This window comes from Stegodyphus dumicola, chromosome X1 (genome assembly GCF_044657685.1).
Source record: "Stegodyphus dumicola isolate Sdum_Otavi_A_Nest chromosome X1, ASM4465768v1".
NCBI classification, from domain to species: Eukaryota; Metazoa; Arthropoda; class Arachnida; order Araneae; family Eresidae; genus Stegodyphus; species Stegodyphus dumicola.
The window spans coordinates 28,887,793-28,909,319 of NC_140780.1; the positions used below are offsets into that span (position 1 = coordinate 28,887,793).

The window sequence follows — 21,527 nt, forward strand, 5'->3', positions numbered from 1 at the left end:
AGCTAACCACTCTGTCAATGTCGTGTCTAGCTCATCAAAGGTAGAGCCCTTCATAGTTCTTCGTGTTCTCATTGCGGAAGCACTGTCCTACATTGATGCAAAGTTTACCAGTTTGTCTTTTTGCTTTAGAATGTCATGCACTGTTGCTTCCGCGATTCCGTAATCCAGTTCCCTCTGCTGCCTTGTAGCTCTGTTTGCTACTTTGGAAATTAATTCTAGTTTTTGCGCAATCGTCAACACAACCTTTTGTTTCCCTAACATTTTAAATCGGTAACGAAAAACACAAAACCTAAAAGCACAAGCACTGAACACAATAAAAGATAAGAAATTAACTCCAACCAGTTTGCAAACTAAATCAGGCTTAAACTAACAATGGCTAGTGGGAGAAAGTGGACGCGTAAGTAAGATTAAGACGAGAAAGGGCGGTGGAGCGGACACTGCAAGGATGAGTGAGAAATCACTCATCATAGGGGCCGAGGGGAAGGCTCCGAGAAGGCCTGGGATATTTTTGCCATAAATAAGCACGATGTTAGCAAATTTAACGTTTTGCTCAGTTTTGTGAACATTTTTATTTTCTTTCCTTTACGCTTGTAAAAAAAAAAAAAAAAACTTTGTGCGGCAGGTGCGGATAATCGGGAGTCTACTGTATCCCTATTTTTTAAAAAAAAAGAACTCACACTTTCAGGCACATATTTATTCGCAACAAGTACAGCAATGTTTTAGCTATTTTTCAACATAGACACCACCAGAATTGAGACACATGTCATATAGTGGGATCAACTTTTGTATCCCTCTGTCGTAGAACTCTGTGAATGAAACCAACTCTTCGTTGTTGCCAAAATGCTCACCAGAGGACAGGAATTCCTTAAGGTACAAGAAAATATGAAAATCGCTGGGAGCAAGATTAGGACTGTAGGGTGGATGATCAAACAACTCCCAGCCAAATTCCAACAAAACAGGTGCTGTGTGTCAAGCCGTATGTGGACAAGCATTGCCATGGAGGAGCACAACACCCGCAATAAGCATTCCACACCTTTTGTTTTGAATGGCATGTCGCAATTTCCACAGTGATTCACAGTAACGGTTAGTGTTTACAGTTTCACCACGTGGAAGGAACTCAATGAACAGAATGCCCTTCCTGTCCCAGAACACCATGCATATCCCTTTCTGTACCGACAGCTTCTGTTTCAATTTTGTCCCGACCGGAGACCCACTGTGCCGCCAACGCATTGACTGCTGCTTGGTTTCCACGCTGAAGTGAGAAATCCAAATCTCATTGCCCATGATGATCCTGTCGAGGAGCTCGTCGCCATCATTGTGATACCATTGCAGAAATGTCAGTGCTGCTCCTAAGTGTTCCAATTTTGTGTTTGGGTGTCAGATTTTTTGGCACCCACCTGGCACAGAATTTTTTGAACAGCAGATGCTTAGTGACAATCTCATGCAACAAGGATCGCAACAGCTGCGGAAAATGGCTGCTCAGCTCTGTAATCGTGAAGTGACGGTTCTCCATCATGTGCTGCTACACAAGCCCAACAAGATCATCATTGATGAGGGACGGTCGCCCGCTGCACTCTTCATCATGGACACTTTTGACTACCTTCTGAATACTGCCTACACCAGCGACGCACCATCTGCACTCATGATGTTTGGCCCATAGACCTGATGATGAATTTAAATTGGTGCAATGCTTTGTGCATTCAAGAACTTTATCACCGACCAAACCTCGCAGGCGGCGGGAGAAGGAATAAGAGCTTCCATTTCGGACCACTGCTGCTACGTTACTGGCACGAGGCGGGACCTGTCCAGCTGGCATATGATTGATACATCATAGATCTGTTATGCATGCGCAATCATGGCTAATTACATTTACTTTAAAGGGAGAAACTTACTTTTTGGATGTGCCTCATGTATATATATATATATGATTAACAGTTGTGAACTTTCATGTGCACAGTGTATATGAAAGTAATTATTTCTCCTTTTATAACTGATTTGATACTTACGTTCCACCAAATATACAACTCAATTCGAGCTGTTTCCCTCTTAAAGCAACAATATTTGGAGGTGATGTATACTGCTTCACAGGACGATGACTTGCTTGACCAGATCCTAATTTTAAAAATAGCAGGTTAATGAAAAAAACCCATAAAAAGGAATACTAAAAGAATAAAATACCATTTTACAATTACCTCCAGAAGGATCTACTTTTAATATAATTTTGTTGCCAAATTTATATTCATTTCTAGATTTTGAAGTTGCACTGCATGCATATAGAGCTTCATCAAGATCATCTTCAACTGTAACATTAGAGAAATGAAGATCGCCTTCAGGGTCAACAGTTATACGTGAGCTAAAACAAATTCACATCACATTTACATAAATAAATTACAGAAAAACAATTTAAAATTAAAAACACAACGCATGCACAGAAAATACATTAATTGATGGATCAAGTAATAAGTCATGATATTAAAACAGCTTATATTACTACACACAACCAAAAAGCTAATAAGATGTCCTATGTTCATGAAGTATGGACTCGTATTTTTCTTACAAAATGGAAAGCTAAGCAGAATTAGAACTACAATTCTTAAAAATAATAATAATAAATAATAATACAAAATTACCTAATAAATTATTAATATCGTAAATACAGTAAACATATTTTTCCCCCTGAACAAATAAACCTCTACTTTTCCTAAAACAAAAAACACTGAAAAATTCTTTAATTATATCTTAATCTTTAACCATAATCATTCTTTAATCCTACTCACTACTGTTCATTCCACTTTAGATTTGCAAAGTGCATGCTTATTTATGAAAGGAATTTGGACAAACAGCCAAGAAAAAATCTTTGATACTGAAAATATATCTCAATACTTTCCACACTTTTTGCAAAACAACACAGATGGCCATATGATATCCAAATAATTGAATCTACTTTAAATATTCAGATATACATAATTACTACATAAAAAATCATTAACTGAAGTCTACATATACAGGATTATGAATCCAGCGGCTAAGCTGTAAGTTGCTAAACACTAATAGTTCAGTCCAGAGTTTGAATCCTGGCAAATGGGTTGGCTGGATGAGCATTATCGTGGTTTTCCCCATGTGTAAAGCAGATACGAGCCTGTTTCCCTCAGAAAGTTCTTCATAAAGGCATCCATCCCCTTAGGCAGATAGCTCTTGAGTGCTTTGCCATAATTAAATGAACTAAACCAGGATTACGAACAAAGCAGAAAGGGGAAGAAGGATTAAATTCCAAGAGCTATTTTTATTTTGAAAATTCTATTTTCATTAAAAAATAAATAAGTGGGCACATGCTTTATGTATTGTTATAACTTGGAAACACTTAATAAATACGTCAGATAATGTAATTTACCTATCTTCTTCATTATGTAAACTTAATGCTACTTTACAGTATCCTTACTTGCTGGAATATTTTACATTTGCGTACCACATACATACCTTAACCTTCCAGCACACATGCTTCGCAATAAAAATACGACATCTGTTATTTTACCGTTTTTGGCACAAAAAAACTACTGAAATGAGTGAATATTAATAAATTTGTTAATAAATTAAATATTAACTTTATTGCAAAATACAAATGATGTCACATTCAAATGAAAGTAAATTACAGGGTGCGAGTCAGAAGTTTCAAGACCGGTTCATTTCTGAGTAGGGAAGCGTGCGCGGATCAGTTCCGCCAGGTGGAGGAAGTAGTGGGGGCGTCTCAGGGAATGAACTGACGCTGCGGCAGTTGCCTCCGGAATCCTGGAGAGTGCGCACCGCTTGCAGCATGAGTGCGTGTTACTGACATCGGTCGAAAAGTGGGAGAGGCGAAAATGGAGCAGCACTTGGAGCAACGTTATGCGATTAAGTTTTGTGTGTGACTGAACAAAACCACCATGGAGACTCTTGGTATGATTCAAGAGGCCTTTAAAAAAAGCCATGTCCTGTGCAATGGTTTTCATGTGGCACAAACGTTTAAAAAATGGCTGCGGGAATGTTGAAAATGACGACCGCTTTGGGATGCCATCATTAAGCCGAACGGATCAAAATGTGGATAGCGTGCGGGAACTTTTAAACAATGACCATCGTCTTAGTACTAGATTAATTGCCAATGAACTGCGACTCAGAGTACGGTGTGGAGGATTGTGACAGAGAATTTGATGATGCGAAATGTGTGTGCCAAAAGTTTTGTCGGTGGATCAGAAGAAACGGCTCATGACTCATACCTGCCAAATTCTAAAGATAAAAATTCAGAAGATTTCTCCCCCAAATTCAGAAGAACACAAAGAATTAATATCATGCTTTGATATTAAAAAAATAACAATTTATACAAATAGAAAAAAGAAAATTGTACTTACATTAGTAAATCTCAATTAAGTAGTAACTAAAAAATTTATTAGGAAACATAATACAAGAACTTAATGTTACACAAAAAAATTATTGCAATGAATTTAGAGTGCATTTTTTGGCTTTAGCCAAAAATTCTTTGGAAAATTTCCTGTCATAACAGTTAGTTTCCTCACAACATTTAGCAATTAAAATGTTTTCTAGAGTTTTTGGTGAAATTGAAGAAAGAAACATAGTTTTGTTTTTCTTCACAACACTGAAGACTCTCTCGTACTCAGCATTACTATGTGGAATTACGAGAACAGCACATAAAACTCTTGCTAGTCTATCATATTTTGGTGTTCCATCAGATCTTTTTATTCTTTTTAAGGTACCAACAAGGACATCAAGTCTATCTTCTCCAGAACTGGCAAAGTCTTCAAACTGTGCAGCAGAAAATTGGCTCTGTAGTTCATCTAAAGCATCATTATGGCATTCATTTTCTTTAATTGTTAACAAAAATGGAAATTTATCAATAAAAAAAAAACGAATCTTTTCAAAAGATGAATTTTCAATTTGTTTCAAATTTGCCACTTCAGCATTTAAAAGAACTTCATTTTGCAAAGGAAACTTCCTTACAATGTAATCACAGGTTGAGTACTTTCTAACACATTGAAAAAATTCTTTTTTCTCATGATCTTTCAAAGAATTTACGAGTTCCCTGGTTAGATTTCCAATTTGTAGCCGAATTTGAAAAAAAATCATCCACCTTTTTTGACGTTGTCGAAGCCGAAGCATTAACTTCATGCTTTTTAGACTTAAACATGCTTCCCAATGTCGCTTCTTCCACCGTGACTTATTATGAAGTCCCACACGCACACATTGCAAAATACATATTTATTTCCTTTGAAGGATTCTTTAATTGTTGGAAATTCGGCTTTGTAGGCAGGCCGAAAATATTGAGAATACGGTTTTTTTTAACTCATTTTAGCAACGACGTATTAAGAAAATTCGTAGCACGTGCAAACAAAAAAAAAAAGAATGCGACAATCCACGCTCGCTGAGTAATTCCCTTGCTGCTGAAGTGAACGCGAAAAAAATAATCTAGCGCCCACAAAGAAAACAGTGGGAGAAACAAGTTCAGCGTATTGGATTGGCTGGTTAAGCGGCGAGTTGGGAGGTTACTGGATTCGAAGTAGTCGGTAGTTGGCGGTAAAACACGATGCAATTGACGAAATATTCTAAAATTTCGACAAAAATCACTAAAAACACTTGAAAAAGGGAAAAAATCGTAAAAAATGGATTACGATCATAAAATTGTAAAGACAAACGCATTTTCGTAAAAGTTGGCAGGTATGCATGACTGTTTGCCAGGAAATGCACCAACGGTTAATGTTGATCCAAACCTTCTGGAGAGAGTGGTTACTGGTGATGAGACCTGGGTCTACGAGTATGATCCCGAGTCGAAGTGTCAAAGCTCAGAATGGCACACTGCTTCCTCGCCGAATACCAAGAAAGCTCGCATGAGCAACTCGCATGTGAAGAACATGCTGATTTTTTTTTATGGTAAAGGAGTGATTCACAAGAAGTTTGTTGCTCGTGGACAGAGTGTCACAAGTGACTTTTATGCTGGAGTGCTCTGCTGCTTGAGGGATCGAGTCCGCCCAGAGATCAAGGGCGATTGGATTCACCATGACAACGTGCCGAAGTTTTGGTCAAGTTCAAAGTGACAACACTGCTGCAGCCACCCTTCAGCCCCTACTTGGCTCCAAGTGACTTTTTCCTCTTCCCCCGAATCAAGACAGGCCTGAAAAGGAAGCGATTCGACTCCATCAATGCCATCCAGCAGGCTTCACCGACAGCCCTCGACAGCATGACGCCCGAGGCCTCCCAGAAGGGCTACAAACAGTGGCAGACACGTTGGCAACACTGTGATGATGCTGAAGTATCATATTTTGAAAATTTTTAGTCTGCTGTACCAATAAATTTCTAGTTCTGAGGTAAGTCTTAAACTTTTGAATCACATCCTGTATTTTTAAATTCCGATATTAGTCAGGTAGAAGGGCAATGATTTATTTCATTTTAGAAAATTTAAATAACTATATTTTAAAATCCAAACTAGTTTTATTATTCATCTGTCCTGTATTGTTGATTTATCATCGTCCTGTGTTGTTGACTATTATATACAACAATCCAAAGTATGCCATCATTTCCACTCTTGAAGTAAAAATTCAGTCTCTGTCTCTTGAATAAGAGCAAACTTATAGTCCTTTTACTAGCTAGTCCTTTTAGCAAACTTATATATTATTTGTACATTCCAAAATTTCATCAATCATATTTATATCAATTATTTTCAAACACGATCCTATTTCACCCTCTATATTCTTGGTATGGTATTTTAGGCCAGGTAATACTTTCACAATATTCAACTTATTCGACTTTGAGCAGTTTGTATACTTCTGTTTTCATCACTTGGAACATTTATCCTTACTAACATAGATCATATCATCATCATTATTTTATCTATATCATTATCATCATCCTCCGAAATTTATTGTTCAGATTCACTGCTGATATTATTTCTCTATGTTTTTCTCACTCATATCGTTATTGTTCTCACATCCAAAGATTTCCTTGTCTTCTTTTTCTTCATCAGATAATTCTTGAAGAATGCGAGCAAAATCAGCTGGTTCTACATACTTTTTTTTGGCCATGAAAGCTAATATAAAAACTATAGAGTTGAATTTATACAAATTAAAATAATGCATGTCAATTAATAACACAAAATTGAAAACTATTTGAGAAAAAAAATACTTTCCGAATTTTCACCCCCGACCACCCGCATGTCGTAACTTTTACAAATAAGCTGCCACATAGCACAAAAGCCCGGTACGAAAAAAAAAGGCATATGACATCCTGTTGGAAAATACTATGATGTGGGGAAGAGTTGAAAGGAGGAACAGAAATGACTTTGACATCTCAGCTATGATATGCGAAAAATGTGCATTAAAAACCGAATTTGTCATAAATTTTGTACATGACGCGCGTGCTGGAAGGTTAATCTTTTGCCTTTAATATAATTTCTGATAAATCGGTTCCGTACGGAAACAGAGACATTTAATCCTTCACATCCAGCAATGCACTTTAAAGACGGTATCAATCACAAACGTTTTTCCTCATTTTTAATAAATCCTACTATGTTAGAAAACAAATTGCTCTTTATTTACAGTCGAATTCTTAAATAATATGTGAATGTTATCGCAATGTATGTGACACACCAAATGACCTATACTGTATCGGCTATGTCTTGTGTGAACAATCAACTATACATGCTGAAGCAACAACTTCTTCAGATTCTTACAGATTTATGGCAGGAATAGCAACACTATCTATAACATAACTTAGATGAAGAATTTATTTTAATGGAATTAATGCTCTGCTCAAGATTATTTGACAGATTTAACAAAGCTTTAATTTAGATACAATATGGACCAATGGAAAGCTTAACTATGATGACAATTTCTCATCCCATGTTTGAATTGGGCAGCACACTATCATGCTAAAATATGTTTTCCCTTTCACACTGCATGTATGATATGACAGATCAGATATCAGAGTAAACATTGCATTATCATGCTCACTGAAGGACCTCTTCATACATACTAAGAGCCCTATATTTTATAAGGCAGCTTCCTACAGCATTAAGAAGTAACTACTGCCTTTAACAAAACCAATTTGAAAATACTAATGCGATATCCATGCTCATATATACATCAGTCCCATGCCACCATTAATGATATTTACCTGGCAATGTAACACACCGTCATTCTACAAATGAACAGTTTCGAAATTCCTAGCAACAGACGACTAAGTTCAATAAACTGCAGTCAGAATAATAAAAATTTAAGTCCTTCAATACAAGTCAGAGATGACTTATAGAATTCTATAACTTCAACATGTTATCTTATTAGATTTAAATTGATGCTCTATAATTCGGAAAATTCCAAAACTGCAGAAGTCCTGATGACTCCAGATTCCGACTTATTTCCTTGACTTCAATTCCATTGAATATTTTACGACACCCTCAGGTGCATTACCTCTGCATGTTTACCTTATCCAGCCTTTCTACAATCGGAAATAGCCCTAATGGAGGAATGGCCATTGCTAGCATCTTTAAGGCTGCCCACTCCACTGAAAGTATGGACAATTGTTGTAAAGTGAGAAGACCCAGGGTGGTCATATACCTTATTAATGTAAGTTTTTGTTTCCTGCTTTAAATATCAATTTTTTAATGTTTCAAATGTTATGACATCATATAATTTACAAACAATTTATTAAATTGTTTTCTTCTTCATATATAATGCTTGTTTTCTTTCATGTACAAATACATTTCCTATTTTCATGTACAACTTAGTACCTTATTAATGTAAAGTTTTAGTTTCCAGCTTTAGATATCAATTTTTTTAATGTTTCAAATGTTACGTCATCATATAATTTACAAAAAATTTATTAAATTGTTTTCTTCTTTATATATAATGCTTGTTTTCTTTCATGTATAAATACATTTCCTATTTTCATGTACAACTTAGTATTAATCAAACCTTCACTTTTCAATTTTTGTTGATTTTACCGTTACATGCTCAACTTTCAAAAGCCAATGTACAGTTAAAAACATAATCATGAGTATTCAGAAGAATAACATCTACCATAATATAAAAATACTTAAAAGCTTCCTAAGAGAAATGGACATAATTGATTAACCAAAGCAAAAGAGTCCATAAAAAAACCTTTACCTGTTAATAGTCCTCAAAGATCCTGTGTAAGACTGAATCATCCAAAAAATTGTTGGCCTTGGATAACCAGTAGGAGGATTACAGTTTAGAGATAATGGATCACCTTCACTAACCACTTTTTCTTTTGCATCAACATCCAAAAACGAGCTTAATTCTATATTTCAAAAAGGTAAATATATATAAATTATATATATATATATATATACGAGGGCCATCCAGGAAGTGGATTACGTTTCCGTCTGTGTCCGCTAGGGGCGGGGCTAGCGCGGCCATCTTGGGGTCAGAGCGTTGCGCAGCTCAGTCTGCATCTAGCCGTGCTAGTGAGAGGTTCGTGCTGTGCTCCGTTCAGATACTGTGACGGTTTGAAATGTCTGCGTTAATTGAAAATCCCGCGAGCTGCGAGGTGCGCTCAGTAATAAGGTTTCTGACTGCAAAAAAACTGTAAACCGATAGAAATCTATCGGCAGCTTCGTGAAGTGTATGGGGACAACATTATCACTGAAGGTGGAGTGCGTCAGTGGGTCATAAGATTTCAAAATGGCCGAACCAATGTTCACGACGAAGATCGAAGTGGGAGACCCAGCATAGTGACCGCCGAACTTCTCGAAAAAGTCGATGCTAAAGTCCGTGAAAATCGAAATTTCACAATAACGGAACTTTCTTTGAGTTTTCCACAAATTTCGCGAAGTTTGTTGCACGAAATCATCAGCGAAAAGCTTGGTTACCACAAGTTTTGTGCAAGATGGAAGGCAAGAAGAGGTAACCAAGTGGTTGAAGGCGCAGGCGGCCGAATTTTTCGACGAAGGAATTTCCAAGCTCGTACATCGCTACGATAAATGCCTTAATTTGTATGGTGACTATGTAGAAAAGTAGTATTTGAGTGTGGCTTTCATCTGTATATAATAAAATTTGTTTCCTATACTTTGTTTATTTTTTTATTCCAAAACGTAATCTACTTTCTGGATAGCCCTCGTATATACAGGGGTTGGACAAAAATATGGAAACACCTTTAAAAAAACATGTTTCTTTGCTTAATATGGTGTAGGAAACCCATTGGCATCCAAAACAGCTTGCAGTCTTCTCGGAATGGATAAATACAGTTCCTGTATGTTTGCCAAGGGAATATTATACCATTCTTCCTGCAAAATGGTGGCAAGTTCAGATAACGATGTTGGCGGTGGATAACGAGAACGCACTTTTCGTTCCAATGTAGACAAAGGTTCGATAATATTCAGGTCTGGTGACTGTGGTGGCCAGGGGAGATGGGACAACTCATCCTCGTCCAGTCCTGGACAATGTGAGCTGTGTGAACAGGGGATTTGTCGTCTTGGAAGACACCATCACCATCGGGAAACAAAGTTTGTACCATGGCATGAACTTGATTGGCCAAAATGTTCACATAAGTCTTGGCAGTCATGTGCCCTGACACAGTTATCATGGGGCTAGCAGAGAACCACGATATAGCTGCCCAAGCCATAACAGAACCACCGCCCTGTTTCACTCTTGGCAACAAGCAGTCTGTTTTACAGGCTTGAGATGGCGTTCTCCAGACGTAAACTCGGCCAGAAGTGGGAAACAATGTGAAAGAAGACTCGGCGGACCATATTACTCGCTTCCACTGCTCTATAGTCCAGGCTTTATGACTTAAACACCACCTTTTCCTGTTACGGGCATTAGCATCACTGATGAGTGGCTTATCAATTGCAGCACGGCCAGCAATTCCCTGTTTATGAAGCTCCCTTCTAATTGTTTTGGTACTCACAGGGTTCGGTAACACAACATTCATTTCAGCAGTAACTTTTGCAGCTGTGGTCTTCTTATTTTTCGTCACAATTGCCCTTAATGATCGTCTGTCACGATCACTCAGGACACACTTTCGTCCGCGGTGTGATTTAGCAGATGATGTTTTTCCGCTTTTCAAATATGCGGAATAAATCTTTGATACAGTACCTCTTGAAACACTAAACACCTCGGCTACCTTGCTTACGGAAGCACCTACCATACGTGCTCCAACAATTTGCCCACGTTCGAAGTCTGTTAACTCTGACATAATGCAATGATAACCGCACATAACAGTACTCCGACAACTGAACTGTTTAGCACATTTACGAAGTTGTGTAGGTGGCGTCAGTAGTAAAAACGCCAGCGCCACCTACATATTTCATTAAAATCAATCTTTCTTTTCAAACATGCATTTCACAAGGTGTTTCCATATTTTTGTCCATCAACTGTATATACATATAATAATAATAATAAAAGCACATGGAAAAGCCGGAGCAGTGTCGATGCGTGCTTAGATCCATATTGAAGAATTTTGATTGCATAGTATTTAAAGAACTTGGCAGTCGAGGCAGTTTTAATTCCATTTTTATTTCCAAGTGATATTTGTGGCCACAATCACTTGGCACTCTAGTCGTGCCTTTCCACAGAAGATTTACATTTTTGATATTGTTAAGATAGAAAGCAAGCCAGCGAAATTACATCTTAGCACAGTAGAGAGCAAAAGCTGAAGTGCGTAGTTATGCAAGATGGAGGCACGCGAAGAGAAAAGTTTTGGTTTACAAGGACAGTTTCAGTTCTTAATTATTACGTCATCAGAGTTGCGCCGATCATAGAGTGATCTAGAAATGACGCAATGCAAAGAAGTTATTACGATTTTAGAATAGAGAGGAAGAATTAATGTTTATAGTTTAATCTATAATTTTGATTCATATATTTTTATCTTACATATATATATATATATATATATTACTTTAGAAAGTATTGACAGATTTAACATTTACTCCTTTCTCATTTTCAATAAAATTAAAGCTATTCATAAATAAAATTAATTATGCTGTAACTGTTAATGCATAGCAAAATCATTTGTTTAAGGAAAATTTTCAGTTTAACATAAATACAGGGGGAGGGAGATTCAAGGACACAAAGAGCACACAGAAGTTCATATTAAAGCATACATGTGCATTAAGGCAGAAGGTAAAATATTTTAAACACACCTACCTGACTTTCGTAAGAAAACCGCATTCGAGACAGATGTCCCATATCTATTAGTGGCAAAACATTGATATAAACCTTCATCTATATCTTCTGGCTTTGTAAAAACTAAAGTTCCTCTCCTAGGCTGTTGGCTTATTCTTTTATCATATGCAACATATTCAAAATCCAAACCATTTTTCTTCCACCTGTACCTAAAATAGGGAAAAGGTTTCTATAATCTGATGATTATTAAAAGGTCAAAATTTATAGTATTAAAAACTTCAGCAGTTAGTATAAAGAAACATAAGATATAATCATGGAAAATAGAAGTTGGTTGTTTGGCTTGTTAATTTTAGTTTAACGGCACAAGACCTTTTTTAGGATATGATACACCAAACACAAGGTGATAACATTACAGACACCACACATGGATACATGCATTATACACACACTCACAAAGTTATGCATACACTTTAACGAACTTACAAAGAGAATACAAAATGAAGATAATTTGATTTTTATAACACAAGTCAAAATGTTACACTAGGTTTACAGAGCCTATAGTTAAAAACATAAAAGCATCTGACCCATTAGAAATCCACAAAGGATGATTAGAAAAGTAAATGGAAACTAGCAAAATTAAAAAAATGAAAAAAAAGCTGAGTGAGGATTCTCTCCCAGCAAGTCAGTGATATGAAACTCATATATTAAAAAATTTCAACTATAAATCCTTAAAATTAGTACAGTCAGAAGGGATGTCTTTAACTATCAGCCAAAGTCTACATTTTACTCCCAGTAAAGCATTCTCACAAAAAAGTAGATGACAATATGTGAATGCCCATTATAAAGCTAACATAATAGGACATCAGCCAGTCAGACGAATGGTTTCCAAAACTGTAGTGATGAGAGGTTTGATACAATAAAGTTTAACCTAGACCTGAAGATTCTAGTGATGATCCATGACCAGGAACACTACAGGTAAGAAAGGCCAGAATAGTTCTTGCTGCAACATGTGCAGTTCATTTCTTGCTGTATTAGCAGGGCTAAGGATTCAACAAAAAAACTACTGGGATACTACAACTGGATAATGAATGAACAATGAATCTTGAATAAGGGAAGCTACAAAATGATGAATTTTAGATCTTTAGGACACTTCCAGAATCTAAATACACAACGAAATGTCTTGACTGCTGGTGAAAAATGTACACAAATGATTCATTAAGAATGAAAGCTATTTGCTATGTTTTTGTTTAAGTACTTGATACAGTTTTATGAATGTGTATTTTGATAAATGATATTTCAGAATGAAAGGAAAGAGTAATTATCACACTGTAAAAAATAATTACACAGTTTAAAATTTAAATAAACCACAGAGGTTAATTCCTACATATACGAGTTGCATAACTACCACAAATACTAATAGCTATGTTTAACTGAGTGAAGTTAATTTAGGCTTGGATTTAATACACTGGTCACTAATATTCCTGGGGAAAAAAAAACAGCAACTACTTATCCCCAACAATAGCCTTGGCTCATAACTAACTGCACTCTATTTTAAGGAAACTCAGAATAAAAGGAAAAAGATTTAGATTTTTACAATTACTGCCTGACAAAAATTAACACTCACATATATTCTTATTTCCAAAAATTTAGGAATAGTCTTATATTCAAGGGGGGCTTTACCTTTGAGTTACAACATATTTCCCCATATGTTTGTGACTAATACAGAAATCTTACCCTAATTTTAATAGATACATTGCGAGACTTACTTTTAATTGACGCACTTATTAACACTTTGAAGAAGTATTACTGTTGGTTAGCTACAAAATCCTGTCCATAAAAAGCAAAGGCCACGTATACAAAAATATATTGCCAATCAACCAATATATTAAGAGCTTTCACTTTTCTTCGGTATTATAAAAGTGCACTACACATCTCTATAAGAAAGTGGATCATTTAATATACTTTACCTGCATTTGTTAGTAAGTTTCCCAACAACTGTAATTTTATGCCACGTTTCTAAAAAATCCTGGGTAATTATTTTTAAAGACTACATAAATAAATGACCATATACATAGGTGTGCATGCACATACCTAGTCCAATAAAGGAATCCCCGATATCAAAATTAAAAATATTTTTTTAAAAAAATCAATAGAAGAATACACCAAGCGGTATATTTATGTGAAAACTGCAAGACTTACATAAAAGTTTTGAAATAATAGTTACAAAAAGCTGCCAATAGAATGCACTGTATTCTATACAGCTTGTGTCAACATGCATAAATAAACTCATCCTCTGCAAGCAATCTTTGAAAATCATATCACAATCTTTCAAAAATGTCCACCACTTGCAGTACAGAGGTGACGCAAATGAGCAATAAAATGTTCTATCACATCCCACACTGTCTTAAGGGATATGGATAAACAGATCAAGGATTCAAGCTCCAGATTGGTGGAATGATCCCAGTAAACAGTGTCTTTCAATATGCTCCACAAAAAATAGTCACAAGAAAACCGAACTGGTAAATATGGAGGCCAATTGATGCCTACACCAGTAAATTTGGAATAATCCAATGCAATTACTGTTTTCAAAGTATTCATCAAGAAAGCAAAACATCTGTTTGTTACGCTGCGGTTGGACTTCATCTTGCATAAAAAAGTCGGTTCCTGGTCGATCCACCAACGCCAGCTGTTCCAAAACTGAAATGAACATTCACTAGTGATTGTTTCTCACATTAGGGGAAAAAGACCAATAATGCCTCTACTGCTTACCATAGCTCAAACATCTGGGAGAATGCAGTAGTTTGGTTTGGTTTATTTAATTATGGTAAAGCACTCGAGAGCTATCTGCTAATCTCCCTACATGTTTCAACAGAAGAAGTAATAGCTATTTGGTGTGCTATTTAAATGCACTACCAATTGCTATTTTATCTGTTGGCAGTTTTTGTAACAATTATTTCGATACTTCTGTATAACAGTCTTACAGCTTTCATAATAAACATATCGTTTCTTGTATTCTTATATTGATCTTTGTTTTCCAGATTTTTAATTTTGAAATCAGACTCCTTTCCTGGACACCACGTGTATGTATATAAATATATTTTTTCCAGCTGCGGGCACTTGCCTATAGTGGCATTAGCCACTACTAGGGCTAGAAGTGATGGCCATTTTATTGTGGAGGCACCTAATAGGTGGCCACCGCTACCTCCTACGAAGAGACAGACAATTTTACATCCATGCTTTCTCCAGAATTCGAACCCAAGGCCTTCAGTATTGCAGCAAGGCTTCCCTAACCACTATAACATTGGGTGGCATATATACATCAAAATTTCTACTGCTTGAGCAAACTATTACATAAAAATGTTAATAATAATCTTCTACTACACCATACAGACTACAAGCTGCCATAATAGTAAAAGTTCTAATGTTATTTACATAGCAATACATTTTTCTCATATTTAAACATTTTCCATTCTCACAACCCTATAGCAAAGTTGCAGACTCTTTCTCGGAGTGCATCCCCAGTAAAGAGCCACTTTATTCTTATGACCTTACATTATCTCATAAAAAAAGCAACAGGTTAACAATTAGAACTACACTTTTTAAAACACATTTATTTTATGTATTCCATAATTATTTATAATTAGCAATTCAATAATTTGATCTAACTAGAAGTAAAAATAAAATGAGTTGAAATTAAAGCACTATTAACAGAAAATTTCACAAGACCGTCTTGTAAAACCTTGCATCACTGCTTATGATTGGATATCATTTTCAAGGCAACAGATTACCTCTATGTTGAAAGGAGTAAATATTGTGGCATCAAAATTTCAAAGTTACACGTTGGATCCATTAGCCCGATACAAAGCAGAGATTTAAACATGTCATTTTAATAACCTTTCTTCATATGGATACAGAACGTCACATGATTAGGATAATACAACTACCTTAGTTTTATTAGTAAAAGCCATGAAACATTTTTCCAACAAAAGGCACTCGCACCTTTATGAAACACACTAAATTTGTTCATGTCTACATTATTGCTATGTGATTTGAGAGTTGGTTGCTATAGCTCCATTCTTAAAAAATGAAGTAACTTGGTTGACGTCACAAAATGCAAGTCCCCAAAAGTGTATTTTTACAATAGTTTACTGTTTCATTTCCATGAAAGGAAGAATGCGTACGAAGATTATGAAAACCTGCATGACATTTATGGTGGCAATGCTATACAGGAATATCAATGCCAACAATGGTTCACAAAATTCTATGCTGAAGATTTTGATCTGAACAATGTTCCTTGATTATTGGCACAGTAAAAACCATAATACATAATGCAAGGATTAGCAGAAACATAGAAAATCCATCATTTATGTGTTTGAAAGCACTTGAAGAAGCTGAGACAGAGAAACAAGCACAATATTCGAGTTCCTCATGAACTCAAAGACTTTATTCAACGACACAAACAAATATCATTTAACTTGAAGAAAAACAATCCTTTTCGAAAGCAGTTAGCAGTGACGAGAAGCACATTCATAAGCATCAAAAGCAAACGTTCATGACAAGAAGGTAATATTATCAGCATGATGGATTTTAAAGCAGTCTAGTCCATACCAAATAACCAAACAATCAGTTCACACGTGCAGTGTCAGAAAATGGACAATTTGAAAGAATCTGTCATTCAGAAATATCCAGAGGTGTAAAAGAGAGGTAACTGTAAAAGAGAGATGTTCCGTCACATGTTTGATCACATGTAAAAAATTATTCGAGCTTGGATGGGAAGCACTGCCAGAGCCACCTTACTTGCCTGACCTTGCAATGTTAGATTTACACTTGTTTCACTCCCTTCAAACCTCCTTGCATGGTATGATCATAATCTCTTGAAAGGAACCTCTTAAAACTAACGTACAAAGATATGGAAAGCCACCATGAGGGTGTCTTGCTACTCACTGAAGTAAGGTAGTTGTCTCGAGAAAATACGTAATGAGTTTGATGGATCTATGTGTACAGGTAGCAGCATTTTTGATGGACCATAACTTTCCACTGGTGATGGATTTAAATGATGAAGTTGCAGGTAAGCAAACTGAATTATCTGCTGAATAAGTTTGGGAAAAAGAACAAAATATGTAGTGTGTTTTTTAAGTAAGCCGTTTTGTCATATACACTAAGGTTTCTTAAACTTTTTTTCAGTCGCAAGCCCTTTTTATCACTGAGATTTTTTCGCAACCCCCCAGGACGGCATAATATTTACGAAAAATTTGTGGCACCTAACAATATTAGTATTGCGCAGTATTGCGCAAATCCAACACACACGAGTGAAACTGTCAATTCTTTCACTTGTCATATAACGTTGCAGTTTTAGATCATTAACTTTAATTTCTAACTTTAAAACATAGAACAATGTGAAAGTTTTAAATATGTAACAGACGAAAAGACACAGTCAAGTGCAAAGCAAGGAAAATGAACGTTTATATTATAAAAAGAATGCATCGAAACTTTTCATTTTTTCTTCATCTGTATTGTCTTATCCTTATCTACTATTTTCAGATACATTGTGTAAAAATATTTAGTAATTGTAAAGTTATTATAATAAGTTAAAGAAAAATCAAAACTGCTAATATTTTTGGCGGCTCCTGCTGCAGATCCCGCGACCCCTAAGGGAGTCGCGACCCACAGTTTAAGAAACCCTGGTATACACTAATAGGTGGCACATGTCCCACAACAAGTACTTGCGTTGTGTCCCTGCATTCCTTGAAAACACCTGTGCTCAGTTGCAGCTGCATAGGTAACCTGTACAGTCTGTTCTGTATCTAAAATGTTCAAGATTATCGAACTGCCTGTCACATGCGAGGTACAGTCACTGATAGCCATGAGCAAAGGCAAAGTGCATAAGTGGGTTGGAGACTTCAAAGCCGGCTGTGGCAACGTCCATGATGAGTCCCGCTCCGGTCACCCATCTGTGATCACAGACGATATGGTGGCTTCAGTTGAAATGAAAATTCTTAAGAACAGACGCTTCACCATAAGCACTTTTTCAAACAAATTTCCTGAACTGTCTAAGTTAGTGCTGTACAAGATTGCTTCTGTAAAATTAAGATTTAAGAAAAAGCTCCCATTGGTTCCCTAAACTCGTAACGCAGGACCACAAAAACAAGATGAGTGTTTGGTGAATTTTTTGACTTATTAGAATGAAAAAGGTGGCAGCATGTTGAGTCGGATCATAATGGGAAACGAAATGTGGATTTCAAATGTGACCCCTGAATGGAAACGACAGAGCATGGAGTGGAGACACACATGGTTTCCTGTTAGGATCAAGGCCAAACAGAGTCTGTCCCAGCGAAAGATCATGGCATTCATGTTTTGGGATAGACACTGTGTTTTGTTGGTCAACTTCATGCAATGCAGACCCACCATAAATGCAGTAGCCTACTGCCAAACACTGTGAAAGCTACGCAGAGCGATTGAAAACAAAAGGCACAGCATGCTGACAGAAGGAATTTTTCTACACCATTGACAATGCAAGGCTTCACACCGCAGCTCAGACCCAAGCTTTATTGGAACTCTTGGCTGGGAAGTTTTGGACTAACTCCCTACATCTGAGATCTTGCGCAAAGTGATTTTCATCTTTTCCGCTATCTCAAACATCATCTTGGCCGCAACCACTACAACGATGACGAAGATGTAAAGATGGCGGTGACCTCTTGGTTATCGAAGCAGCAGCAAGTTTCTATGACGAGGGTATACAAAATCTAGTTCCACGGTATAATAAGTGTTTAAACACACTTTGCAATTATGTTAAAAAATAGAGAAACATGTGTAGAATCTGAAAATAAATTTGGTGTTTGAAAATTTTCTTTTGTTTGGTTTTTATTTTCAAACGGCCCTTATTTCAAACAAATCCCTAGTAAATTTATCACAGTAAAGAAAAAAATGCCAGATTTTAATGCAAACACCAAGCTGTGTTCTGTAAAGCGAAAACTCGTGTACTGGTAAGCGTGCATGGAAAAGGAAGATATCTGAAGCTTTTCTCCCACAAAAAGCTTCTTCAACAAAAAAAAACAAAGATTGAAGAAAAATGCAGAACAAATATTTCAGCGCATTCCGAAGCTTTCAAAGATTTGAAAAATGCTTAATGATTTTAAATGCAGCTAGGGGGAAAAATATCATCCCCTACATGAATAAAAAAAATTCCAGTCTAAACTCAGCAGAATACACTGACTTGACATCATACAGAAAACTAAAAATCACATTTCATAAAATCTACAGGAGTTTTAGCTGCATTTACATGATGAATTCAAAATCTCTGAGAAAGAAATATTACTATTGTTGTCCTTCTCAACTACACATCTCTGTGTAGTGGGATTCTCCTTCTATCACAAGTACCAAAACAAAATACTGAAGTTTCTTCAATACAGAACCAGACATCAACTGAGCCTAAAATAAAAATGCAACCACGTCTCATTAAATGTTAATATGTTACTTTAATGTCTTAATTTAGACCTACTCTTGCATTACATTAAAATCTAGTTAGTATACTTAAATTTAAATTGTTGTTTGCAACAAATAATTAAAATTTCAAATAATGAATAAATATTGGTTTTAATCGATTTTGATATGATTAAACTAAAGATGTGTTTATTATATGGATCCACTTAATTTCTCACTAATAATTTCTTACAGTGCAAATAGTTTGAATTATTGAAATTCTGGAATAACTTTCCTGTATGGCAAAGTTTTGAATAAACAGAATTCTGGTAAATTTAAATATATTTAAAATAATCTCATTGTACAGATATTGTGCAGTTGTTTAGGGATCTCTTTAGAGTCCTTTACAATGCACCAATCTTTATTCTCCTAGAACTGTTTGTAAATATTATTAAATTACAATACATAGACAAGGCCTAAGATGGGAAGAGGGATGGCTCTGCTAAAGGTATTGATTCTAATAATGGTTCCACAAGATAAAATTTTTGGGAATTGCTATTTTAGACAATGAATAAATCTGCGAAGCTGGCTGAATACAACATGATCATTGGGTGCTACTTCTCCAACAACTTGGTTCCAAAAATATCATCCTTGCTACTTGTATATAAATCAGTTGCAAGTGATGCCATTATAAAATGCAAATGTCTGAGATGTGAAATGATAATAACACTAAGTAGTAGATCACATAAACTTAATGATCACAGCCACTAAAACCTGAATAGAAAAAAATATCCTCAGTAGCAAGTATTACTTGCGAGTTTCAAAGTGTCTCAGACATCATCACTAATAGCAAAACTATTCATCAGGAGCTAAAAAACATATCACAATGCTAGGCCGAAAATCGGAAGTTCAGCATAAGCATGACCAATGCCAAACATCAGTTGCAATGGTGCAAAGTTCAAACCTTAGAATGCAAAGTAGATGAAACAAGTTATTTGAAGACAAGAAGTCTCACTATATGATCTAACAATCCTCTGGGTGAGCATGGGTGTTGTGACTATCATGAAAATGCTTCATATTTAAGTATACTAAGTTTTGTGGTGGAAGCATTACAGATTGCAGCTGTTTCTCCAGGTTTAGCTTGGTTTCTTTAGTTGTGGTGGGCAGAAGGATGAATACTGAGACGTACCTTGAGAATTCTGCCTATCCAACATTCTGGCTAAGGTTCAGGAAAGGACCTTTTCTTATCAAGAAGATAACTGTTATATCCAAACACTTAATGTTGTGCTTCCATGTGATGAAAGAGAAATTGAAAAATATGTGAAAGTCCACGTCTACAAAGACCTGAAACACAGACTACATGTCCAGCTATACTACTCAATTTCAGTATCTCGACTCTAACCTTTCATGGAAGAATGAAGGGTAATAAATATGAACATATACTTAAAGCTGGTGGAAAGACTTGCACAAAAAAGACAAGTTATAAATGATGCAAACAACAAGACTGGCATCTTATCAATGTGTGCAGCAAGTCTCAGACTCCACAATAGTAGGTGTCTGGCAACTTCTGACCATGAAAGAGCATGTAAAATGCAAATTCACATATCTGTTAGATCCCGGGTCTTTCAATCATGATAGAGAAAAAATAGTAAGATTATAAAAATGTTCCTTTCTGTTGTTGGATGGACAGTCAACAACAAAGACAAACTTTTAGAGTAATTACACTGCATAGATCAGATGAAAAATGAAGACTTGTATTAGAAATCAATAACAGTTTCTTAGCTTGCTTACTATAATATACAGCAAAAACATAACATTTAAAATAAATCCAAAATTCTTTAACGTGACTCACCCACACCACTTCAGCTCAATTTTATTTATCATTGGCCCATGCAAGAATTTTTTGTTTTAAGTTTCACATGCTGGTATATAAAGTTTCGCAAACTTAACAGTAAATTAATCATTAATAGCATGATATCCCATGAT

At 35.9% G+C, this 21,527-nt stretch overlaps 1 protein-coding gene across 1 annotated transcript in view; it reads right to left on the reverse strand.

Moving 5' to 3' along the window:
* LOC118198717 (neuroglian-like) overlaps nt 1-21,527 on the reverse strand; it is a 207,712-nt gene that overhangs the window by 151,123 nt on the left and 35,062 nt on the right. Inside the window, exons 3-6 of the mRNA XM_085807673.1 lie at nt 12,144-12,331; nt 9,144-9,297; nt 2,193-2,353; nt 2,007-2,112 (exon numbers count right to left, since the gene is read on the reverse strand). Coding sequence (XP_085663799.1) covers nt 2,007-2,112; nt 2,193-2,353; nt 9,144-9,297; nt 12,144-12,331 — 609 coding nt within the window. The remainder of the gene's footprint in view (nt 1-2,006; nt 2,113-2,192; nt 2,354-9,143; nt 9,298-12,143; nt 12,332-21,527) is intronic.